Below are 27,707 nucleotides of genomic sequence, written 5' to 3' on the forward strand. Positions count from 1 at the left end.
GCACCGCACATTTTGAGGGAAAAAAAAGACGTTTAAGTGCGCCTTATAGTCGTGAAAATACGGTAACAATCTCATAAGAACTTCACACTATCTCTCACTCTCACTCACTCATCAGACTCACCAAAACTACAGAAAAGAGCAGTCAAGATCTCCAGACAAAGGCTATGCAGTCAAAAAATCTAAATAAACCAATTGATGCACACACAGTCCAGTAGAGATAAAAACACAAAAAAACTTTAATTTCAGCAGAAGTTCCAAAAATCTTTCGAAGAATCTGCCACGGCTCAACCACCTGACGTTGGTGTGCAGTAGCAGATCAGTGTGGTCTGCACCTGCCTCCTCGAGCTGTGCACGGAATAAACGCCTCTGAAAACTCCTGGCCCGAACAGAGCAAGCGATTTTTCTCGTATCGTCCATAACAGGCTTCATATTTAAAATATTGCAGCACAGTTGTTGATGAATGATACAGCGGTAGCTCCAAAAATCTGGAAAAGTTTCAGACCGCTTGAACAGAGCAACAAATCCAGCAGTGCACCCAACCATAGATAGAGCCACATCAGTTGTGATAGATGTCATTATCTCATTATCTCTTCAGATTCCTCTTCGCACTTTAGAGTCCCTGGTAACAACCTAGCAACCGTGGCAAACCATGCCCAGCAATCAGCATGCATAAAGAAGTTTCCCTGTATACTTTTTACTTTTCATTCTATTATTATGAAAATACACATTGGCCTCTCGTGATCAATGATTTGATTTTTTTTGTCATAGCCATAAATAGGTCTACTCGATCGACTGAAACTCCGCCCACGATTGACTAGTTGGGCTCCCCTGGTCTAACACTTACTTTGTTCACCATTTTTTTTCAGTTTTGTTATCAATCAGGTAAAACTTCATTGCTCATTAGACATGCTAACGCTACGGATGCTCCCGACTTAGCACATGAATGCTGCGTGATGTTATTATCATTGTCTGGGCAACCACTACGTTTTACATCATGTGGCGATGTTCAGCCAATCATGTAGGGAAACATCACTGGCATGCGCAGGACCCAAGCAGATCCGACACGGCTTGCTTCGACCCACAATGAATTATGGGATAAGGTAGTCCACAAAGGATAGACGGGACGTTTCCTTTAGATCAGGGGGACAAAAAAGGCTGGATTTGTTGGCTTTGTGGATTTGATAAGCATGGCACCATGCTATGAATAAAATAAAGTCAGTAATAAATATTACTGAGAAAATATTTTTTTCATTTATAAAAAATATGTAGAGTATAATTTTACAACCGTTATAAATTTTATTACCCTAAATCTATAATTTATTGGGAAATATGTACAACTATTTGGAAAATACGGAAGCAGAGAATTTTTCTCTTTTTTTTTGCTTTGATTGTGTTTTTCCTTTGTCCTGCAGCAACTAAATGTTGAACCTTCCCGTGTTCTCAGCTTCCCTGGGTCTAAGTGTAACTGTTATTGAGGCCAGTTTTTTTACACACTAGGATAAAAGTTTTAGGCATTTTTTTTCTAGCTCAAGGTGTATTCAGTAAAAGGTTTTTACTAAATACTTTATGTACTACATACTAATACAAGTTTTCTCAAAGTTCACATCTATGTGTTGAAATATGTAATTGTGAGCAAACCCCAATTGTACATCTATGCCCATGGCCTTGCTGAAATGTTTTGTTTGACTATTTCACTTTGGAACACATGTCTAGCATTTGGTACTGCATATAAGGAAGAATAAGGTCTTGCACCAGTAACCTACTGCGGGAACAGAGCACAGCAGCCAGATCAGAAAGCTGCTGAACTTCCTGACCTGGCTGCTGTGGAAGCTCGTTTGAGACATTTTCCTGAGAGATTCCATTCTTGCAGCAAATAGGAAGCCTATTTTACAGTGCCCTTCCATGGTAATTTTTGAAGGTTGACCCAAAAAGAAGATATTCAAACCTAAATTAAAAGAAACCCTCAAACTAAGAAATGAAATATTTCAGTCCCCCTCTATTCCTTTTGTATTCTAATCTGATATATTCAAGTTATACTGTACATTCACGCCAAATTACACATTCCAATGATAAAATTCAGTTTAAATGGAGAGCATATGTAGATAACGCATCAAGTAAAAAAAAACTTTCCCTCATTGCTGTTTAGTTTATTAGTCCTTTTTAACTTCAAAAATTAAAGGCTTCTTTTTTTCTACAGGATATCTCCAAAGTTCAGAGAATTGTGAACTCCAGTAAATCACCAATGAACATCACTGAAATGAGGAGAGAGGGTGTCGAAGTTAAAGAGTGCCAGATGGAAAAGGTGAGCTTTCGAAGTAATTAATGGGTAATGGCCTATGTCGCCACAGGGCTTGTATTCATGAGCTCCATCTTTTCATGAAATTCAGGCTCCCTCGTCAGAACTCCGATTGACCAATTTACTTCAAGTGCCTCCATTATGGTTAATAAATTGACTAATTTGAAGTAATAATTTTAGCAAGTTTTACCTTAGTGATGATGTTCATTCAGAATTTCCTTTGATCCTTTAGTAGACACCATTACCTGAATTTCTTCTCATAGGGTTTAGAAGGATTATAGCCCTGTTTGTGTTTTGTTTTAACTCTAAATGTATTCCATCTTAATTTTTATGGATTTATGTTTATCACCAAAGAATTTCTCAAACAAAGATTAAATGTTTGCAGCTATGATGTTATGAATCTTAAAAATCTTGTTCTAGTATTTTTATTTTTTTTTTTTGCTTAGAGCTGCTGCAGTTCACATGTTCAATTCAATTCAGTTTATTTCTATAGCGCCAATTCACAACACGTTTCATCTCAAGGCACTTTACAGGTCACCAGATCATACAGTAAAATCGACTCAAAGTTTTCTATCTAAAAACCAGTTGATTGCATCGACTCATTGACTCCAATGCAATCCCTCACACTAAGTATGCTTGTAGCGACAGTGGAGAGGAAAAACTCCCTTTTAACAGGAAGAAACCTCCAGCAGAACCAGGCTCAGTGTGAGCGGCCATCTTCTGAGGCCGACTTCAAGGAGACAGAAGCAGACATAGAAAAAAGCAACTGTAAAAGGCGGCCCCGTCCAGGAAACACAGAGAAAGGCAGATAAGCTCCGAGCCAACTCCCATGTCAGAGGACGAAGAGAAAACATCCAGCAAGTCACAGTCAGAGAAACAGGACTACACTGGAAAACTGGTTGATCTCCGACATCTATAAACAAGGATGTTGATGGCAGCAGCACAGCTGATGTTAAGAGAGTAGTTTTTTATTTATTCAAGCAAATAAAACAAACAATATATTAAACACATATAAAATTAATTCATAACACATGAATGCTTAAAAAACAGATGCCCTCCTCTAATAATATAATAATAATAATTGCACTCTTTTTTTTTTCTTAAGAGCATTTTTTTTTGTTATTGGAAAAATGCAGAAGTTTTAGCTTTAAAAGTATTAGGCAGCATTACTGGCCAAGTCTGCGACTATAACGTCTAGTGATTTAGTTTATTGTGGGAAAATGCCCCTTTTTTACATTAAAGAGAAGATAAATAATTTACAAATATGCTCCCTCTTTATGTAAGTGCTGCCTTTGTAGAGCAGGCAACTTTTTTTAAATGATCCTACCCAGCTTTCCTCTTAACTTGAAGGTGTGCTTGTTGCACACACAGAGTCAGCTCTTTTTCATAGTCCTTTAACTAAAGAGATCAAAGGTTATCTTCAGTATACAGTCAGCTCTGCTTTTACGTATTATTTTATTCTCTGCCATGGTGCACCCTTTTTTTCTTTTGCTTATATCGTGGGAGGTTGTCTCATGTTCATCCAAGGGTTCTGGTTTTGCACCGATGCCTTCTTTGTAGTTTCTGACTGCAGCTGCACTAGAATATAAGATCTTATTTTTGACCTTGGCAAAAAAATCAATCAATTCAAGTAAAGCCATAGATATCTTATTAATCCCAAAGGGAAATTAAATGTTTAAGTAAGTCATCAGCCTTTTTTCCCAGCTGTTGTAGATGTGGATAATTGTGGGCAAGGAGGATCTGCAGTAGTGATTTGTCTTTCATCTGATCTGGAGAAGCCTTTGACTGAAGACACTGATGGTGTTAAAGTCTTCTGAAGAGGATGCTCACTGTTATCTATAGTGCTCTTCATTTTTTTGTGAAATCATCTACAGAGGCTCTAGTGCAGGGGTCACCAACGTTTTTAAGACTGAGGGCTACTTTCATTCCTACTGAACCATGGGAAGGGCTACTAATACTGACCTGTGAACTGGAGGGATCAGGCGTTTACCTATATTTCATACATAATAAACATTTAAATATTTTTTTCTTTTAACTCGTAATTTCCTTTAACATATTGACATTTTGAAATCACTTTGGATGCTTTAATATTCTGTATGGTTAAAATGATGAAATGCTCTATGAATGTTTGAAGAAGAAGAGCAACAGAATAAAATTGAATTTCAGTCTTTGCTTACTGGTGAGTTCTGTAGTTTTCAGAAGATGCTGTGGGCACCCCATGTGGCCCCTGAGGGCCCTTGGTGTCCGAAGGCACCATGTTGGTGACCCTTGCTCTAGAGATTTCCTTAGTCAGAGAAACAATCCTTAGGAACATGGTAAAACACATAACGCTGCATTGCTGATATTCTGGCCGGATCCTTGCTTGGAGTTCTTCTTCTTCGAGTTCTTGTTTCCTAAAGTTCACACATTGCCCATTATGATAAGAGATGGCTTACATTTCCTGCGGCTCTACTCCTCTATTCTCTTCTCTTCTACCCCTGCTCCGCTCTTCTCATGGTATCCTTCTTAACTATTCTCTAGTTCTTGCAGAAGTATTTTGAGGGGTTTTTTTCACCTTCAGAGATGTTAAGGAGCTGACACTGGGTTTAAAAAACAACTTGCTATAGTTAATGGGGTGACACATTACAAATATCCAAACAGGAAATAATACCAGCAAAAGTACTTCCAGTGGCATAATATCTAAAACCATGGGCAAAACGCTTTGGAAAAAAAGAAGTTCTGATTGTACAATGGCAAAAATGAAGTTCTCCTAGAAAACAAAAAGAGCGGAAACATCATAATCAAGCTAGCTTTCCGAAGCAGAGAAATTTCAGAAAATAAAAAAACACTTTGAAGAAAGCTCTAAAGGAATACCTTTACCATTGACATGGGATTTATAATGTGGCTGACTGTACTGCTATGGTGCTTTTATATTGTTACTGCCTTTAAACCTTTGTTTAACTTTTCACTAGAAAAGGAAAAATAAATCTTATTCAAAACAATACCATGGTCTGTTTTGAACCTGGTATGGCAATAATTATATTTTCAGCCAACTTTAGTCATGATTTTTTCTGATAACCTAGACATTTTTCTTTGTAACCTGAATCGTAATACACAAGCCTGGCTGTTCTTTGTTGATAGTCCTTGAAGTTGTTATGCAACATGATAGGAGTCTGTGTGTTTAATTGAATTCACTGGATACAAAAAAAGAGCAAAAATCCATCTGTAAGGTCTGAAAGTATTAATATGTAACATAGTGGAGAGGGTTCAGGTAAGACTGAAGAAAATAAAAATATAAAATGTGATATATTTAATTATTAAAAGAGGTTTAGAACATATTTTCTAGACCTGCTTACCCTTTCAGAGAGGTTAATTAGACAAAATATTTTCAGGTTTTTCTACAAGTTATTGCCAGCGATTACTGAAATTCAATGTGGAGAGGGGTAAGCCTCACAGACCGGTAGCCATTGATACATTTTTTACCCAGTCTGGCTTTTGTGTTAGAGAGGCCTGGGAGAAGCCATTGCTCACTAAAAGAGACTTGAGAGACCACTGGGAGTCTGGCCACAGCTAGCTGAACCCCTCAAACTGTGAGAGGCAAAATTCTCTGTTCTGATGAAACAAAGATTGAACTATTTGTCCGCAATTCCCACTTCTATGTGTGGTCGAAGGGGGATCTGTGGGATTCAGCTTTTTATTACGATCCCTCTACTCAAATATAAGTGCTGCAGGATTGCTGTTTGTTTCCTCTGCTACTGAGCAAGGAGAATGAAAAGCTTAGATGCAGGAAAATATAGTGCAATAATACATTATTTTGAGAACCGAGTCTGTATTTTTATTTTTTTTCTTGAAATATGAATTTGTTAGCTCTCAATTTTTATTAAATCATTCAAGAAAACAAATTATTCAAGAAAAAAATCATTAAATCATTCAAGAAATCAAATTAATATAATAATTACAAAACAAATTTCCCTGTAAATAAATATTTAAACCTTACTAAATTTACAATTGAGAAAACTTAGTAAGGTTTATATTGTTTATATTATATCAGTTTATATTATTTTTTTATTTGTATTTGCATTGTTTTGTTGTATCACAAGTTCTTTCTGGTGACAAACAAATCTGTGCTAATGGTTCACTGATACACGTTTACTCATTCTATTAGTGTTAACTGAGTTAATCAGGCTAAAAAAAAGATGAAAAATGAATCTGTGCAATGCACTGACAAGCTTTTGTTCTCCTCCTAAAGACCGCAGCTGAATGCTTTCAGAATCAGACGGCCGGATCAGCTTCAGAGAGCAAAAACCTACCAGACGTTCAGCAGGTATGCTTCACTATATTTTATATTGAGCCAATCTTTCCATAAAGAACTCAGACTTGGTTAAATGTAATTAAAGAGACTTTTTTTACACTGTGGGTTAATTTGCTGCATCACTGAATACTTGGTGCACTTCTGATGATTGCTGTTTAGAGAGGAGAGAATGTAATTTATGGATATTATGTTCAATATTCACCATATTTAGGCTGTGTATTGGGTGTTTACACCACAAACTTTAGAGGGCATGAGGAGGAGATAACTTTAAAATGCAAGGAAAGTCAATTTCAGAGAACTATAATTCAATAAAGGTATCAAAAACTTCATTAACTAAGTAACTACTTAATTCCACACAAACACTGAGCAAAAGATATTAAAGTATAATGTAAAAAAAAGACAACACCCATATTCAAAAAGTTAACAACTTTACATATCCAGCAAAATCAAATGCTAAATGTGCCAATGTCACCTATGGTGTGTGATTTTCAATAGTCTGTCAAGATCTATGAATATTTGCTTCAGTCAATCTATTATTGAACTGAGTCACACCTGTTCGACGGCACCAGATGGCACAGCAAAACAATTCATCTCTTTTTAAATGTGGTGCAATACATTGTGCCTCAGCAACTGTCTTCAAATCATGTGGCAGAAGTCCATATTTAGAACCACCATATCTGTCCTAGAATGTAGGAACATTAAGACCGGAATCCAATGTTTGGCTCTGTTAGATTGTATTTTTTTAAAGATTTCTTTTTTCAATAGGATTTATTTTTTGTTTCAAAAGTGAGATTGTTGGTCAGTGTGCAGAAACAGATGTAATAATTTACTTGTGAAGAATTAAAAATATATAGTTTACTTACAGTATTTCAGTGTTTTATGAACTTGTGAAATCTGCATTAATCATAAACACTATTTGAAAAGAAAATCTGTTTTTCATGACATAATTTTACCAGATTTTCTAACTCTTCTCGAAAAGTGAAATCTAAAAGCTTTGCCAGTATTTCCTCTCTTTCCAGGGTTGTCTTTAGTATCTGGGATTTATTTATTTTTTTAATTGGCTTACGAAACCAAGCTTACAAGCAGCTTTTTCCCAGCACCCCTCATTCACAGCTCTTTGCCATTCAGGGTGTAGTAAACAATGTGATTAGTCGTAATTTGCATTCCGGTCCCAGGGGATCAATCTAGATTAAGCCTCTCCCTGTTTCTATCAGTCTACCTTCATTATGTGTTTTCATGTTCGGTTTATGAGACTGAAAACCTGAGTAGTTCTAGCTTTATATGAAGATGTTCTTTAAGAAGCGATCAATGGAGAAATGACTTAGGTGTATCAAAACTTGAGAAAACTAATAGAAATTTTAGATATAAGATCCATAAATCTCCCAAAACTTTTTTTTTCACTCTAAAAAAAGTTTTACTCTCCAGCTTTCCTAGTAAGGATACAGAAGCATATCTCTTAAGCAATAGGATACCTTCATTATTTTGAAGTGAGGCATATTTCTCAGCAAATGCAAGATGCTCATTTGAGAGTTTAATATTTTATAAGAATGCAAGACTAAGCAATGTCAGATATAGGTATGAAATTGTCCTCTTAAAATCCACCGGGTAGCCGATGTTCTGTAAGATCAGCATACCCCGTCAGACCAGCATACTCATAGTCAATAGGCATGCGCAAGATGTCAGATTTGCATACCCATATGTCTGACATAAGTGGAAGAAAGTCTACTTTTTTTACGCTTGATATAATACACAAAAAGGTGTAGCTGAAGGTAAACAAACAATCTTACCAGAAAAGCAGACCAAAAGTCAAGTTGGTTAGTTTATTTATGTGTGATGTAATAAACAAAAAGTTTTAGTCCGAGGTCAACAGAATTTAAATCTTAATTGCTTTAAACACGGACAGCTTTGCTTTTTTTGTTTGGTACTTCACACCCTGACGTAGCAGCTAACCTGCCAGATTGTCATACAACTGTTAAGTGTATGCTGATCTTTACAGCCTGATCTGCAAATTTAACAGAACTAGTTTAAAGGTCCCTTTGTGCATGCACGCGCATGCGTATTATTATGGGTATGCTTGTCTGATGACGTATGCTTATCTGACAGAACAGAAGCGACCTACATTAGATTTCTATTCCCATTAAACACAGCAGTACGCATGACTATAAACAATGTTTACATTTTAACCAATGAAGACATGCTATACATCATTAGAAAGCTTAGATTCTGGACAATCTAACTGCTAGGTTCCTTTTATGGACACCAAAAACAACAAAGCACAATTAGTAAAGATATAGCAGCGTTTTAAATCATCCTTTTTAAACTGAATTTTCTACTTTTTACCTTCAAAGACGTCCTGAGGCCATAGATTGTTCCATTTCCATAAGGGTCAAAAGATTAAAAGTATTTGTATTTGTAATAAAAACAGTCTATGATGAGAAAATGGCCACATAAAGTCAGTTTTCAATCATCAGAAATATCTGACCCTCCGAGTTGAAGCTAACTGTCTTGCTAATAACACCAGCTTACCCAAGCATTTCCGTTTGATGTTCATTTTTATTATTTTCCAGCCTACAAAGCAAAAGTATCCACATCTATTACTGTTTAGATTTGACTCCAGGGCAGCTCTTGATATTTAACCAGTCCTCCCTATCAGTCATATGCCTCATAAAGTCTGCTATTGGTTTAGACCTCACATAATTGGCTTTGTAGCCAATGATATTAGCTTTTAAACTATGGTATGCATGGCTAATTTGAATAATGCAGATCTGATAAAACAGACTTTGGTAACAGCATGCAGGAGAGACTGGATCCTTGTGCGCCATTAGATTATTTGATGGAAATGTTAGAAAATTTGAAAAATATGCTTCAGTGTGATTTCATGAGTTAAAATTTTGTGTACAAGCTATTGACACAATATAGCATTAATTCAGGGCATTTGGAGAGATATGGAGATGTTTGTGACAGAAGAAGTTAAAAGTCCTAAAGCTCTGACACTGTTTTACCTAAAGGTCTGACATTCTCTGCAGTTGTGGTTGACATGACACAAAAAAAAGTTATATGATGACACATGCCTGCTATCAAGCATGTCTTTGGACAAGCTGGCCAACTTACTCATCACGAAGTGGCTGCCACTGCAGTCTATCAGCCAGGGATACAGGCAGGAGAAGGCCTGATTGGTACTGGAGCTGAGGGAATCCACCAACCAACTGGTGAGAACAGCTGGCTCCCATGTATAAACAGGGAGGAAGTGGAAAGCCTAGCACGAGGTCAACTTGGCATTCAGCAGGCTAAAACATTGCAAGGTGGTGGGCAGTGTTCTGGGTCGTGCAGGTTTGGGGAAAGGCGAGATATGGTGGTGGCAGAAGTGGCCAGGACAGAACTGGATCATCTCCATGTCACAGCTGTCTACCCGGGGCAGACAGGGAGGCTTGTTGTCATGGGAGGGCATCTCAGACAGACCCATGTCATGGTCTGATCTGTGGAAAATTCCCCAAGCCAGACTCAGCTTCTTGATCAGAGCCACCTATGACAACCTGCCATTTCATGCAACCTCCAGCAATGGTTCGGTAATAAAAAAGAGCTCCTCTCTTTGCAATAATATCAATGCAAGCCTCTAGTACATATTGTCTGGCTATAAGATTCCACTCTCCCAAGGTCGGTACAGGTGGAAGCACAACTTCGTGTTGATGAAGCCTGCAGAGGTTGCAGAGGCATCCTCTTCGCAAGAGCTGGGGACAACCCCAAACCTGCCCACCGCTCATTACCATCAAGCCTCCTTTCACCTGGTGGTGAGTGTTCCATGAGGCTCGAGGGGAGACAGCTTCAGTTTCCCAGGGAGGTTGTAGAGACATCACTGTGGCCATACCGGATCTTGTGGTCAGTTCCACACAATACCATCCTCCTGGTGGAGCTCACTGTCCCGTGGGAGCAGGGCATGGAGGCAGCCAATCAGCGCAAGCATGGCACTTATTCAGATCGGGCAGCCGAGTGCAGAGAGCACTGGAAAGCCATCACATGCCTCATCGAGGTGGGCTGTAGGGGATTGTCGGGTCCTCATTAGTCCGCCTGCTCGGCAACCTCGTATGCACTGGAGCTGGACATCTTAAAGCAATCAGGGAATAGGCAGAGAAGGGCAGTTTTTGGCTTTTGCTAAGAAGAAGAGATATGGGGTGGGGACCTAACACCTAGGGCATCAGCAGGGGGTGGCAGGGGGAGATCCCTGCCATCGCTCCTCCACCACGAGATGTACTCGGGTTAAAGGAGCGAAACATCCATGACTGGTGGTCCCCTGCTGATGACCAGGGCTTACAAGGCACAGTTGTTCAAGGTACTGGTGGAGGTACGTCAGGCAGCAATACCCAGCAGGTAGAACATCACCCTGTATTTTCAATTCTATTCAAAACAGGCTTAAATTTTTTCAAGAAGAAATAAAAAAGCTGATATATCATGTTTTAGCTGATGCAGTTTAAGCTGCAGTTTAGTTATACCTTAATTATTTCTATTTTCAGGAACTAGAATCTTTCAAAGGATGTATCACACTTATAATTTGGCCTTGCAGTTTTTTAGTTATTTGAATTTCTCTTTGTGTATGCAAAAAAATGTGAGGATTACTTAAACTAGGTGGATGTTAAAGGAATAGTAGAGGATTTTCACGAATATTTGAAAAGACCCGCTCTCTCCACTTTAAAAAAAAATGCAGATGCACAACCATGCACCTGCTCCAGAGAGGGGACGCCTATTAAACACGTGAGAGAGAGCATGCAAAAGCCCAAGTCTCCTTGTGCACACTCTGTTTAAAAGTTGCTGTTTGCATTGCTCATACAAGCGTACTTTCCAAAAGAAAATTTGCTACTTTTCCACCATGTCAGAATCATCATCGCTAAGTGAAAATGGGGACAAGCACGTGGGATGGCCTTATGTAAACATACTGTATCACCAGAACAATTGACAGGAGGAAGACTTATTCTGATGATCCACCCGGAAATAGAACATCCTCCACTACACCTTTGACAGCTGATAAGCATGCAGCCACAGATATACCAACACATAATACCTTTTCTTTTTTTTTCACTGTTAGGATAGTGTAGGATTGAGGTTCACTTTCCGGCTGGGTAACAATCTTAAACAGGAGCATTGGCATCTATATTGTAAAGATGCAATAGATTGGTTCAGATCAAATAATCTAAATATATTAGAATGGGCCATTTAGATTTATGTGTCTGACAAAATAAGAACCCACTTGTGCAAAACTGCAGGAGAAATATTTTAAAGATATACCATACAGCTATATTTGCAGCAGTTTTAAAAAATGTATTCATGTGTCAGAAGGAAAATACAAGTCATACTTTCACAGTTTTTTTTTTAATAATTTGGAAAAAGAAAAGGGAAAAAAAAAAAAATAAAATTTCTCCTTCACACACCCCTTTAATATGTTACTTTTTGTTGATCTATTGCACAGTGTAATAAAAATAAATGTAAGGTTGTAGATCCTATGATAAACACTTTTGCGAGGCACAATCTATGGAATTGTATTAGGGCTTTTATGTAGCCGCACAATATCAGTTAGAATCAGCGGTTTGAATAGGTCCAAAAATAAAACTATAATCTCTAAGGAATGGTCTTTGCTTTTAAAATGAGTACACAGATGATAAATATGGCCCAAATAGTGAAGGAAAAAAATAATGAGTACTTAGCTTCTCTTTGAAATGTTTTAGGATTTGTTAAAAACAGCAAAACAATGCATGAATAAATAGAAATTGCTCTCTATAACAGACATTTAAATGTTCCTGGGGGAGTTACCCTGTAGATGTAAGAGACTTACTGTATAAAAAAATGCAGCTTTTGCTGTCAAGAATTCACAAAATATGCTTTTAGATTAGAACCTCTTAACCTCTTATTTATTTATTTTTTCATCAGAAAGGAGCTTTGCTATTCATTATCAAGTATTTACTGGTGATCTACATTTACATTTACTACATTATTGTAGTAGATGAAAAAGAAATTTTCATGTTGCTCTGACAAGAACTGGATTAAAATCACTGTTCATTTGCATTTTCTGCTCCATTTTTCTTGTGGACAAACAATCGCGTAGTGACAAACAGGGTCGTATATAACAGCTTCTTAGCAGTCAGAAAGCCTTAAGGCATTTTCTTAAGTGACATTTGCAAGCAATAAACATATGCTTGAAGAATTGTTTTTTTATACACTGTTTTCAGCTCTTTAAAATGTCCTTGCCAAGTTTGACTTCAATTATTGAAAAGGCAGGAAAAGCTGCTCTGGATTCTGACCTCAAATCAAAAAGGGAAAATTAATAAGAATTCCGAGTAATTTTGTCGTTGAATTGTAAGCGCACAAATAAGAGAAAAAGATTATTTCAGATCGTAATACAAGGGCAACCTTTTTCGTTTTGGATTTTTCCATTTGAAAACGATTTACTCTGCTATGAATAAGGAACTTTAGTAAGTTCAATTTACTTCTGCAACAACATCTGTAGTAGCTTTGCAGTGGGTTTTGATTAAAATCCTGCAACAGAATTAACACGATTTTCTGTAAGCCTTCATAAATTTTATAAGACACAGGGTGAAAACAACTGTAACAGGAAGACCACACGCCGTCACATATCATCAGCTTGGAAGTTCTCCATTGTAAGCTAAGAGGATGTGATGGTTAAATTGTGTGCACAGCATTTCAGACACATACTACAGAGAGCAAAAAGAAAAAAAAAGAGCAGCTAGAGTTTCCAGATCAATAATTTATGTGTGAAACACTTCTCACCATCCATAGTACTGTACACAGCAAAGTACAAACTGTTATTTATCCAAAGGAGCCATTTACCAAAAAGGAAACAAAACTGCTGACCTCAATGTGAAGCTGTTGAGAGATATCACTGCATATTTGCTGCCTATAAACTTAAGATCTAAAAATGTATACTACAATAGATTTACCGACCAAAATGCCTAAAACTATATTGAAAAAAATGTGTTTTCTTTTTCAGTTTGAAATTTATTTTAAATGCTAATATGACCTAATAAATAAAGTAAAAAGAAAGAAATAATGCATATCTAAATATCCATGCTATGATTTACATTAGGTAAGAAGAATAAAGTCCCATGCCCACAAAGAAACAATCATATACATATTATATCTCTTATATTCAGAATGTGAGACTCAAATATATTGCATCAATAAAAGCAGTAATTGAAATTTCAAGCTTATTAATGTTGATTTTTGAAAATCTGTTATTAAAAACTCAAAAATTTTCTTCCAAGAAAATATTAATGTAATACCAATTAAAACAAACATGTTTTTAAAGGAAATGTTCACCTACTGAACAGCACTTCTTTGTACTGTACAATATAAAAAATTAATACTTTGTTAGGACTTTCCTCGCTTCCATTACAGCACTGCATCAAAGCCGTGTTACATCATCCTTTACTACTGTTGCCATGTGAAGGAGTCCAGGTTATTGTCATGATATGTTGATTTGGATTTTGGGTTCTTTTCAAGTTTTTTGTTTGGTTTTCAGTTAATATTTGATTTATGTTCTTCCGTGTTTTCTAAGTCATTAGTTTCATTTCCATTTAGTGTCATCTAAGCTCTTTTTCTAGTTATATTTAAGTGCCGTTATTTTTCTTGGTTACCATCTGTTGCCCCCTTGTGCCAGTCTCCTTTCCCCTTGCTCTTTTCTAGATCCTTCTGTCCACACCTGCTCCCAATCAGTTGATTACTCATTCATTGTTCTGTCTGTCATATATACTCCTCCTTTGCAGTTACTCTTTACTGGATTCTCTTAATTAACTCCTGAAGCCCTGTGTTTAACAGCTTACCTGCATTGTTGTGCTTGGTTTCTAATCTTTGTTCTCACAATACCTCACAGATTGTCTATGCAGCTAAGGTCAGCTTTCTGAGTGAGGTGGCACAGAGAAACTGTTCATTAAAGCAGGCTGTAGCACTTTTAGTGATGTGCAAAGGTACCTTTGTCCTGCTGTAAAAGGAAATCAGGAACTCCATAAAGCTTGCCTTAAAGTGGAGGCATGCAGTGCTTTAATGTTCGCTGGTTGATGCATGTTCAACCAGTCATGACTGGTTCTAGAAACTAAACACCAAACAGATTGGATTCTGTCTCTCTACTATATCACACTTTTTCCTTCCACCCTTCTTTTAAGGAATATCTTTTGATATAGAGGAACAGCAATAACCATTTGGAACCTACTAGTGGAAGATGTCAAGGCCACTGAGTAAACTACAAGTCAGCACTATACTATGGAGGACTGACTCTGCCATATATTAAATTAAGGCAGAAATAAATAAATGCTCAATAGATAAATAAGCATACAATTAATTGCCACCAAAAATACAATAAACAAATAAATGTAAGTAGAAATTAAATTATACAGTGAGACATAAATGTATATAACTCTTTTAATTAGCTTCTTCATTTATTTGCCTTTGTAATATTTACCTTATTTATTTTTTTTGTCCTTTATAATCTTGAACTTTATTTTTTTATTACTTATATTTTTAAGTATTTATTTATGTGCATGTTATAAAATTTTTGTCTGTGTTATTCTTCCTTTGTATTTTTTTACCCTAGTTATTTCTTCGCCACTATTTATTTCTATGTTGTTATAAATCTTGGTGTCATGATTGACTCAGACCTGAACCTTCAGAGGCACATCAAGTCAGTAACTAAATCAGCTTTTTAAAACCTAAAGAAAATTTCCGGGATAAAAGGGGTGGTGTCCAAATGTGATCTATAAAAAACACATGCATGTATTTCTCTTTAGCAGAATTGATAACTGCAACAGTGTCTTCATAGGTTTGCCTAAAAGGTTCATCAGACAGCTGCAGCTGATCCAAATCGCTGCTGAAAAAGAGCATACCAGCCCATTGCTGAAGCCCTTACACTGGCTCCCCACAGCTTAGATAATAGAAGTTAAATCCCTCTGCTAGTATATATATCAGCACCTAAATATATACAGATGTGTTTTGAAAGGTCGTTTCAGTGTGTCCACCTCCCAGTTAAACTTTAACTAAGGAATTATTAGTTGAAATTTGTGGTCCAACTGTTTTATTTGGTTTAGTACCTGTGTTTATCATGTTGTTATCTTTACTTGCTTTTATTATGCTTTTATATGACTTTCTATTTCATTTTTTAATTAATGTAAGTGAGGAGGGGAGGCCTATTGGTTGGGGCACAGAGCTTGGAATCATGAGGTTCTGAGTTTGAGCCCCAATCCCACAGATAGCCACTCTGGGTCTCTGAGCAAGACCCTTAACCCCACACTGCTCCCCAGGTGCCGCTAGAGGGCACTGGTGTCAAAAGTACACACATTTGTTACTTAAGTCGAAGTATAGATACAGCAGTTAAAAAACACTCTGGTAAAAGTTGAAGTATCAACTTGACCTCTTTAGTAAAAGTGAAAAAGTATGTGCTCCAAAAACTACTTAAAGTATAAAAATATTAAGTAACCTTTGAAAAAAAACAGCCAGATGCCACTAGATGAACTTAAAGCTACATTCTTTGACAATTTTGAAAAATTCTTTGAGATAGGGCCAAGGATGAGGGAGCTCTTGTTGGTCTCCGTCTACCGATACGCTCTTGCCTGTGTCCGACCCTTCAGACATTTCGACATCTTTTTCTGAATCCGACATTGTAGCATGGCATTGACAATTCACGTTGCAGTTTGAAGAACACCTGCTTGTTTCTGATCATTTCCTTTAGCTAACCAATTAGTTTTTGCGTTATATGACTCATCCAATTACACTATTTTTCACTAGATGGTGGATGGTGCCAATGATCTGCATTGGACGGCGCACATTATGTGAAATAAATATTTATAAACATTAAACCGAAGCCAAGAGTAACGAGTAACGTTTGTTTTGAAAATATAAGGAATAGAAATTACAGATACTTGTGTGAAAATGTAATGAGTAGAATGCGGAAGTTGGAAAACAAATAAGTAATGAAGTAAAATATAGATACCTAAAAAGTGTACTTAAGTACAGTGACTAAGTATTTGTACTTCGTTACTTAACACCTCTCCAATGTGAGATCAATAAAAAACTTCAATTATTTTTAAAACACTTTAAGTTGTTGTTGTACTGATTTATGCTATATAGATAAATGTGCCTTGCCTTTGTCAGCAAAAAAAAGTTGATATAGGGCTGAGTAGTCGTTTGAAGCACCATCTTGATTTGGCTTCACCAACTAAGTTACAGTATCCCAAAAGAAACTTCCTAATCACAATTAGTAATGTTATTTTTTAAGTATATAACAACGATTAATGGATATCAGTTGAAATTTACTTTTTGGTTTATTTATTATCTTTTGTCTATGTTTTACTTAAAAGCAAAATTGTCTACTTCCTTCCTATTGACTTACAGGCACAATTAATTTAAAAACAGTGAACTGTTTCTGCCTTTCTAATGTAAATCTTTTTTTTTAATTCAACACCAGCAGGGCCACGTGCAGAGTGGACAATCTGACAAAAAGCTGTCACACAACAGCAAGAATGCAGACGGAGAGAACAGCAAAAAGACAAAGCCCCACGAATACAAGTGAACAGACGGCATGTCATAGCGGAGCAGCCCGCGTCGCCTGGAGGATCTTTCTAAGAGCACACACTTGCGCACTGTTACAAGGAAAAAACATGCGCCAACATTCTTCGACTTACACGCTCACTTTTTAAAACACACACATAAACACACAGACACAACCACAAACAGCGAGACATATGCACATCAGCACTGAGAAACTGGAACTTTCAACAAAATTCAAACTGTTGTCTGACAACCTTCATGGTAAAATGGCATGCATTTAGATATTCTTTTGGAAGCTAGCAATGGCGCTCGTAACTTGTTTCATGATTGTTCATTTGTTGTTTTATTATCTGAGTTTTATTATAAGTGAGGACACTGCTTTCTAAATGTGTGATCTTTCTAGAAATACCCTTTGCACTGGTGAGGTCTGACACTGTTTCCTGTGATAAGTATATCAATTGACAAAAAAAGTACTCCTATTATTACTACTACTACTACTACTATCACTACTACTACCCAACTTAGACTATTGTTTGTCACTCATTGTAGCAAGGTTAATTTACTCCACATTTTGAAATATAAAGGCTCAAGTTGGCTGGCCAACTGTTCAACATTTAATATTCAGCACTCTCTCTGCCTTTAACACTCCTGAGGCAAAGAGCCAAAGACTCACAATGGGTCGTCTCCCTGAGAATGTGCCATGCACTGAGTAGTAACTTCTAGCTACATGTATCTATGTTATCTGACCTCCCTGTGTCCTTTAAATAAACTGTAATTTTCAGTAAATGTGTGAAGAATAAACGGTGATTTGTGGGAAAGAAAATGAGTGAGCGTGTTTGTGATCTGAGAGAAGAATCCCGACTCAGGTTTTGCAACCCCTGAATACTAACAGCTTGTCACACATCACACATATCTGCAGGCAACTAGAGTGCTTGTAATGGAAGTGTCGCTGCTTCTCTCAAAAGATAATGATCCATCTGCGTAGCATTCAGAGGTACCTTTTGACAGAAATGCAAAGTCATAGTCCTGACAAAGTCATGGAAAAATGATAAAGTTGAACATAATTTAAGAATAAGTTGTTTACAGTTAGTAAAAATGTTTAGAAATTAAATAAGTTAATCTTTAGTTGCAATTGCATAATCTTAAACCAAAATGTATCCATCTGGTAACAAATCCCAGAGCTTTCTGTGGTTAAATGTTGCGTTCAACAAAGGAATTATTAACACGTTTTACAAAATAGGACACCATTTAAATTTTTTTCTAAGCATTTCAAGAAAATGGTATGAGAAATATTAAATTCCTTTTTGCCATTTACTATAGTGAAGAATAGTTCATTTGAAACAAAGACCTTCCAAGAGCAGACCTTCTGAGGCCGAATGTTTAGAACTTCAACAAATAACTTTGGGACTTCAATACAGCCACACATAGATACACATATTCCCAACTTAATTATTTGGTTTACATTATGCTAATTTGACTCGCAAACAGGGGACCCTTTTAAACAAGATGCACCAGAACACAGAATAGTCCACAATATTTTATTAAACAATCTCTTTAAAATATTTCTTTGTGTTAGAACATGGCCTCAGGCCTACTATTCGGTACCTGGAAAGAAAAGGGATCATAGGAAATAAGGGGAATTTAAGTTATATCAAAAATAATTGAACAAACAAAACTTGCAATGCAAAAGGAAACAAATTAGTAAATCAAAACAAAAGCAAACACATTAGTATTTTCAATAATAAGCAAACAAACAGAAAAAACAGCAAGCACTTCAAAGAGGGGAACAAATTGTCATTGTCCAATTTCATATGCCTTTCAATGGGGCCAGAGGAGTCATGCCCTGCTCACTCCTGCCCTGCCTGTCCAATCAGCAGCAGGTTTTGTTGAGAGCAGCCCAAACAAACACAGTCAAAACAAGACAGCAGTGTCCAAAGCGCTGCAGCTCCTAGACAACCCCAGGAGTGGAAATACAGCCTTACCAGGAAGAAAGCAGACCAGCAGGTGAGGACTAGATGGAAGCCGCAACACCCTCCAGCTGCAGCCGCCAACAGCAGCAGAGCAATGCTGCAGAAACACACGGCAAGTGGCACCAAAGCCCAACCACAATCCCTTCCACAGATGGCCCAAAAGGCACTTACGATTTCAGATGAGCGGATCAAGCACACCAGCTACTTTGGCAGCCGATGTGTACGGGAAACAAAGACACATGCACTAGAGGTGGGCGGATCGATACTATCGATACCAACTTTGGTATTGATATTGAACAATATTTGTTTTACAAGATTGATACTTTTTATCCTCTCCCGCATGCACTAACTACAGCAGATTCACCTGTCTTTCCGTCTGTATTACAGCATTTTGCTGCTCCCCCTCCCGTCTTGTTGCAGGCTCAGCCTGCCCCGCCAATTCAGCTCTCTCTCCATCAGACACATATACAACTGCAATGCTCCTCAGGGGAGCAGATAAACATGGAGAAGAGGGAAAGAAGCTGTATGGTTTGTAAAAAGTCGGTTAAATGCATTGGAAACACAACCAATTTATATAAGCACATGAAAACCCAACATGAGCAAGAAAACGTCAAGCTACAGAAACTTCACTCATTGCCCCAATAGACCCTCAAACCTCAGACAGACGTCACTGACAGAGGCTTTTCAGACCTCCAGAGAATATCCAGGTAGATAAGAGTGATCACCTTCAAATTAACTTTCAAAGTCGATATCATATGTTACTGTAGCCCACTCAGAAAGTGTAATTAATTAATTAAGCCCTTGAAAGAACCCAGTACATTTATCCAATTAAAACATGTTATCTAAGTGGGCTAATCCTTTATTTATCCCACAATGTGGAAATTTATAGAATTAAAGCAACAGACAAATGCACATAATGCAAAGAATGACTGAAAGATATAATATGAGCTATACTATGAACAGAACATTTTTTAATTCTTTTATTATTCATTGGTAATAATAAAATAAAAATCACAGAAACACTGAAAGGTCAACAGATCCATAAAGCTTAAATGTAAAAAAGTATCGGTATCGTATCAATATCGGCGATACTGACATGTGTTTAATTGGTATCGCATCGATTACAAATTCCCGGTAACGCCCACCTCTAACATGCGCCTCGTAGAGGCCGTTTCAGCTGGGGGTGTGCAGGTGGCCCATTGGTTAGCGTGCACCACTCATGTATGGAGGCCTTAGTACTCAACGTGGCCGATCCGGGTTCGAATCCGACCCCCCTCTTATAACCTCTTTCCTGTCAGCCTACTGTCGAAAAAAGATTACAAAAAATATTTATATATTATATATATATATATATATATATATATAAATATATATATATTTTTTTTTTTTTGTGGGATTTAGACTTGAACCTTCAGAGGCACATAAAGGCAGTTACTAAGTTACCCTTTTGTGTCCTGAAGAACATTTCAAGCATCAAATGACTAATATCTAAGAAGTCCATCAGACGGCTGTAGCTGCTTCAAACCGCTACTGCCTGTGTTCTCACTACAACTAAGAAAGTAGAACACATCAGCCTGATTATGAGGACCTAACACTGGCTACCTGTAGCTCAAAGATTGAACTTTAAAACCCTTCTGTTATGCTGTGTTCACACCAAAGGTGTTTTAAGCATCAAAAGCGCCTAAAGGCAGAAATTTTGACGCTAGGTCAGACACTGGATCAAACTGTGGTCAAGTTGCTTTAACACTTAGACGCCCTGGATGCTCGGTGCTCTGGTTGTTTATCTGATCTGTTCTGTAGCTTCAAGATAGTATAGAGAGCAGCTTGGCTTTATTTAATTTATGAGTTTAAAAAATTGTTTGGCAAGTTTTTTAAAGAAGAAAGTCCACCTCCACTCTCATCTGTGCAGTCAGTTCATCAGGCTTATGATCCTACAAAAAAATGTTGTCCTTGTTCTGAGCACCTGACCTCCAGCTTACCACCAACTGGCAACGCTGGAAATCCGCGCTGAAAGCTCTGTACTTTGTGCGCATCTTGTGTTGGATTTCCATCTGTCATTCGGCGGCTGGAAGTGTATAAAGAATTTTTAGGTTTGTGGTAAAAACTGCAAGTAGCAGAATATACAATTGAATATTTTTCATCAGCAGGTTTTAACATTTTTACCAAATTTGGGTATTTATAAACTGTTACACCATAGTTCATAAAAAAAATATTTTAATGCAATTTAATAATGATCAGAGCTCACTCTTTTCATTGGAGCCTGCATAACAATCCATTCCTCCATCTTTTTTTTTTTTTTAAACCTTAGGAGTTTTATCCCTTGATATTTATTTATTTTTTCATATGCAGACAGCTTTGTAGAAACAATAACAGCATGTAGCGGTTACCTAGAAAAACACATGGATTAACTTTTCTGATTAGTTGACGCTTTGGTGTCCAGCGACAAAAGTTCAATTTTTATTTTATTTTTTTTTCCATCTTCACTTGCTTATTTCTGTTTTTATTTTCCTTTTTTTCGTTGTGAATATCATATAAAGCAATTTGAAATGTCTTTTTAATGAACTGTGCCATATAAATGAACTTACCTTGCCATGCCTTCCTTAAGGCAACTTTTAAAATGGTTTATAATGTATCTTTTCAAGCATCTTTTTTGTTTTATATTTCATTATTAAAAGCGACCTGATTTTCTCACATATATTACTGATCACATTTGATTTTTTTCAGAATGTATTAAAATATTTTACAAGTTTCAAAGAAAATGCCTAAACAATGAATTGATTAAAAGAAAAGAATTCATTAAAAAAAAACAATGTATTACCATACCTTAAATTTAGTATAGTTTAGTTTTACTTATTAATTGCAATCAAGTGAAAAAAAAACAAGTATTACCCTCAATAAATACAACATAAGTATACACTTTTTTAAAGGAAAAAACGCAACAGTTGCAGACTGATTTAGAAAAAGTTAAATAATTGCCAAACAGATTCCTAAGTGTGCCATTGATTTAGAAATAGAATTGGATTTGCAAGAAGACATAACCTAGGGCAAGATGTAACCAGATCTATTGTATTAGAATAGCTAAAAATTCAGTTTTTGTTTGTATGAACGTATTGAATAACTGCACAGTAATTATTTTTTGAATATCACTAACAATCAGTAAAAAGCAGTACAATTTCAAAGAAGTTCACTTGTAAAAATTGAGTAAAGGGAATAAGTTACAGCCTAACCTCATGAAATCAAATTCAACTCTGTCTGAATTTACCATCCAGACAGAGATAACTGTTGTCTTCTTTTCATTGTAGAGAATAAAGAAAAAAAAACTCTGCATCCTTCTGTGATTACAAGACTTCTGCTCCAAAGCTTTGCATTTTTGGTATTTCTTTTTATGATATTTGTGTACTGTTCCTGATTGTAGAGTGCCCATATAGATAAATATTACCTGACAGGTGCTGCACTCTATTTTGAGAACTATAATCCAAATTTTTTCCTAGCTTGAGAGCTTTTGCCAAGTTGGTTAGGCATCATGCTGAGAAGAAACAAAGGAGCCTGTCGCCAGGATTTAAAGACCCGCAGCATATCTTTCAAACTCTGCCACATAAGCAAAGAGCAAGCAGCAGCCAAAGCAATGGGAGAGCAGGATCTTGGTCAAGCCTGCTCTGCAGTGGACATACTTGGAATATGATCAAAGTGACAGTGAGGTGTTTTTAAGCCATCTCCATTTACTGCTTGCTGTTTATGTTTATAATGTTCTTTTCAAGGAAAGTTAGGCTTCGTGCAGAGTATAGCTGCATGAAGAGTTCTATCCTCAAAAAGATCAAGTCTTTATTTTTATTTTTTTCAGCTTGTTTTGTAAATGTAGAGAAATGATTATGGTTCAAAATCTTTCAGTGTGAGAGAATTGCTAACATAAATTCTGCAAACAACTTTTCTTTTTATTGAATAAACAGGTAGACTCCACAGAATTCCTGTGTGGCTTTTAGTCAATAGAAAAACAGTGATTCAAAATAATATGAATACTTAATTTCAGAAATGTAACTCCTTGAGACAGCTATAGAGTGAACCAAGGACACCATACAAGGAAAAACTTTGTATTTAGTACCTGATACCATTTCTCAGCATAACTTTGACTTTGACTCATGGTATCTAAGTTGTCACAAAAATTAAGTTCTGTCAGCCCATTCTTCCATCCTAAAAAAAACATCACCAGAACAAAGGGAACCATTACCATCCCTCCCCACCTATAAATATTTTATATATTATTAGAGCCTTTTGATTGTGTGTTTTACTTAATCTCATGAACTTTCTCTTTCTGTTTTTGGTTTTAAATTCTCCTTTATCTATTCCCCACGATGATGATAAAAACATGTGCTAAATAGGCATTTTTTGTTTACTCCCAGGGATCAATTAGTTTTTTAAAAATGTTGAATGCCTTTTAAAAAACTCTACTTTGGAACAGAGACCTATATTTAACTCTCAGCATTCTTCTCTTTTTTTTTATTCAGATTTTTCTTTATATGTAAAAGACCTAAAATAATTTCTAATTTGTACATTTACTCTTCATACCTTTTTCCAGAGTAACTATCACACAGTATCGTCATATATGCTGTTATACCAGATTTATATGCCTCTTATTCAGACATGAGTAAAAACTTGTGCATGGAACACAGGAATTAAGTCTAAAAGGTACTGTAAGTGTCAGATCTTTATGATAACATGTGTACTTTGTAAAAATTTTAGTTCTTAACAAAAGGCTTCAAAATGTGCCTGTCATATTTTGATATAGGATTGACGTGTATGTATAAATCTGAATTTATTTAGGGTTTTTGTAAAAACTTCCTGTAACTTTAGAATTAAAACCTAAAATTCATGGTTTCAATCATACCAGCTTAGGAAAACTGGCTCAGAGCTGATTTGTTGAACGGCTTCTTTCTCAAACAGAGCCCCCTACGGAGCTAGGATACCATTACCTTTTCTATCACAGAAAGATTTTTTTGTTTGTTTTGTATATTTTTTCTGTCTCCTTGAACCCTCAGAAGAAGGCCTCACACACTGAGCCTGATTCTGCTGGGGGTTTCTTCCTTTTAAAATAGCTTTTTTCCTCTGCACCGTTTCTACAAGTATGCTTGATGTGGGAGATGCTACAGAGTCAGCCACATAATGCAAGCCAATATCTACTGTTGCCACGTTCATCTATACATGATAAAACCTTTTACCAGTCTGATTGTATGACCTGATTTAATTGTTTGTGAAAATTGCCTTTATATGAATTGTGTTGTCAATTGCTACTATATAGATAGAATTAATTAAATTATAATAAAATTGATTGCATGTAAAGTGATAAATCAAGGTATTTGGGAAGTCTCTTAAGTAGACAGAGCTCACTTTGGTATATAGCAGAAATAATCTATACATGTCTTATCTAATTCTGAAACAAATGTTGTAAATTGTAGACCAAAACAATTTTATTCCACGTTAACAGTTGTGTGATTTGAAAACACAAACACGACTTCCATTTGCACTTTGTAAAATAACCAACCAAGTCTCTTACATTTGTTCTTTAATTTCTTTTTTTTTTCTTTTTTTTTATCCAGCATGACAATTTTACATTCTACACACTTCTGTCAGTTGGATGCACATATATATATATCTAAATCACATTCAAACAGATGAATGTAAACCTGTCATTTTGCTTTAAACACTTCTCTCTCACATGCAGTAATTAAAAAATATAGGTTCTTGTGCACAACCTATGTATTACATGGACACAGATTTTCTTTTAAGTCTCAGAGTTCACAAGAGGTTGTTGTCATTTTTAAGTATATTCATAAGTCATTTATATTCACATAGATTTTGCAAGATGTTTAAAGCATCTTTGCTCATGCAAATAGCCATGTCGCACACTATACCATAAGATATTTTGATGTAGGAGTGTTCGGAGTTGAGTGAACCTTGAGGGTAATGGCATTCAGTCTTCGAGGCTTGGGTGTTCATGCTTTTCTGCTTAAATTTTTGAACTGAATGCCCCAGAGGAAGACATATAAAAGGTTGTATCCTAGATTTCAGGCATAATGATTTTTTTTTTTACCCATTCCTTGCTCCTGTCCACCACTTATCTTGGAGGTGGGCATGAGGATACATACTTTGATCCATTTTATTGGTCTTCCACATGTTTATCTATGTTTTATTATGAATGGTTCCAACTTGATAGTGACAGATGTTGACAGTGGATTACTATGCATCCTCAGATGAGGTGGTTCATTCAGGTAGCTACAGTCTGTTGTACGTTTGCCTGGCCAAGATAAGCATTTTAATGTTATTAACTCTAATGCGCAAGTTCACAATGACACAGGCAGATTTACGTTGTGTGTTGTTGTTCAATTTTACGTGGTCTCTACCATGTTTATGAATGTATTCTCAGAACAGCTGTGAAAATCTAACCATTTACCTGTTTTGGTTTTGTATACCCACTAATACGTAAGATTCCTATTAACTATTTGTTTTCTGTCACAATATGCACATTATCCGAAAATCTCAGTGAAATAGCTTCATAACCTTTTTTGTTATTTTGAAAACAAAAAATCAAACCAAAAACAAACAAACCAATGAAACATTACCTCCTTGGCAGGTGTAAAAACTAACCCAAAGAGGGAATCATACATATACTATATAGTAAATTAAGCCTGCATGATCCAAGCATTTCACTAAAACAAATCCTAAATTGTACTTCCATGTGTAGCACTGAATACTCAAGCAAGCTTTAAACATCCGTCTTACAATTTTGCTGTATTGCAAAAATCACTTACCCACTCACCAGCAAGAAAATGAAGTAAAAGACTCAATAGCTCAAAAAAGATTATATTTCTGAGGTGAACATATAGTGAAATTTTCTTAAATATTTTTGCACTACTCACTGAAAAACAGTTAATAGCAATAATAAAAAAATATCTAACAGACACGAAAAACACATAAAAGGCAGGTACAGCAGCTTTTATAAGATGCTTGACTGTTAAAATGTGCAGTGCTTAAAGCCTCTGAGTAACAAAGGTCCTGCTATATCATCTTTGCCAGCAGGAGAATTAATCTATAAAGTCCAACATGTCAAACTATTTTCAGTGTTGTAAAGAAGCACCTTCACATATTAACACAAACTCTTTCGCTCTAAAGGAAACCCGGATAAGCAAATCAGGGTGCGTGACTATTTTGGAAAAACTACCTTTCTATACAAATCATTTTGATAGAAAACAAGGGCAGAGACATACACTGCACTGGCCTGAAATATGATGCTGTTTCACTATGAATAATCACTGATGAGTCGAAATAACGTTAAACATATGCCTGGAAGGAGTGACACAGCAGCAAGTCAGACCCACAATGAAACGAGGTGACAGGAATAGTAGTATTTGTCTTACTCTGAAGGTTGACACCTGCACTGAAATGGCTTCATTTTGACAGAAGCAAGATACTGCTTGTTTCCTCTGAAAATTGCTAGATCCCTGCTTTGCATCTTTGTGAGGAAGGACTCAAACTCTGGTAGGATAATGAACCCAAACACACCTCAAGATTTTGAAGAATGTTTTGAAGAGCAAGAAGAAAAACATTTGGCGTTTTGATGTTGTGCACATTTTTTCTGGGTTCATGTCAGCTTGTGTGTTTATTTCTCACAAATGCATAATGAATGCATGGCAAGTAAACAGGTTCTCAGAGTTTTAAACTTGAATAATTACAAGCAGCATTTGCAGTAATAAACCAGTAAAAATGTTTATTTAGTGTTGTTGAATAGTGCAGCTGATATTCTCAAAGTGACGGGTATAAACTCTGGACAATAACCGCTGATTAACGAGAGAGAATTATACAAAGTGAACCTGGGTTAACTTCTACAGTAATTAGCTATCATTCAGTCAGCGTTTTAAAATTATCTTTTTTTCTAAGACCAAAACAAACAAAAACGTGACTGCAAGTGGCATTATTTTAACTGCCTTGTTTGTAGCCATGGCAACAGAAATGTGTGGTATTTATGGATAGGAACTCAAGGTGCAGTCATGAAGAACATGCCAAATCTGTAATTTGGGGAACTTCAGAGTCATCTAGAATACCATTATCCCCAGTCTGTTTACAGTGCTGAAAGTGAGATTACATACAGTTTCTAGGTGTGAAACTATGGTTCTGTACAGGTCAGACCCAGTACCCTCTGGAGGACCTAAATATACCTTTGCCAGGGCTCCAGTCTGTGTGTTTGTTTTTTCTGTGTTTGTCTCCCTTCATCCACCAGGAGGCGCCTGGTTCCGGTCCGCCTCCTCACACACCTGCTGATGGTTACCTCGTTAATGGAGTGCTCTTAGCTGCCACTACCTTGACGCCAGAGTGTTTGCCAGTTTTGGGTATTCTAGCCAAGCTGAGTAAGACTGAGTTCTTGTCAACCTGAGTTTAAACTTTTTTGTCCTTGCCTCTCGGCAGGAAGTCATCCTGCAAACTGAATCTTTCGGACCTTCACTCCCTGGAGGGATCAACTGAGCCTCAACTGAGCTGGGGAATAAAACTGGAGGTTTGGATCTGTGTTCTGGGTAAACCCTGTTCCGCCCTAACCTGACAACAGCCAGATGCATGTCTC

At 36.6% G+C, this 27,707-nt stretch overlaps 1 protein-coding gene across 1 annotated transcript in view; it reads left to right on the forward strand.

Moving 5' to 3' along the window:
• luzp2 (leucine zipper protein 2) overlaps positions 1-17,938 on the forward strand; it is a gene marked incomplete at its 5' end in the record, with an annotated part of 107,486 nt that extends 89,548 nt beyond the window's left edge. Inside the window, 3 exons of the mRNA XM_015384875.1 lie at positions 2,198-2,302; positions 6,525-6,599; positions 17,047-17,938. Of these exons, the coding sequence (XP_015240361.1) occupies positions 2,198-2,302; positions 6,525-6,599; positions 17,047-17,151 (285 nt within the window). The remainder of the gene's footprint in view (positions 1-2,197; positions 2,303-6,524; positions 6,600-17,046) is intronic.
• Between the last annotated feature and the right edge of the window lie 9,769 nt (positions 17,939-27,707).

The sequence above is a fragment of the Cyprinodon variegatus genome, unplaced genomic scaffold (genome assembly GCF_000732505.1).
Source record: "Cyprinodon variegatus isolate N-32 unplaced genomic scaffold, C_variegatus-1.0 Scaffold326, whole genome shotgun sequence".
Classification (NCBI taxonomy): domain Eukaryota; kingdom Metazoa; phylum Chordata; class Actinopteri; order Cyprinodontiformes; family Cyprinodontidae; genus Cyprinodon; species Cyprinodon variegatus.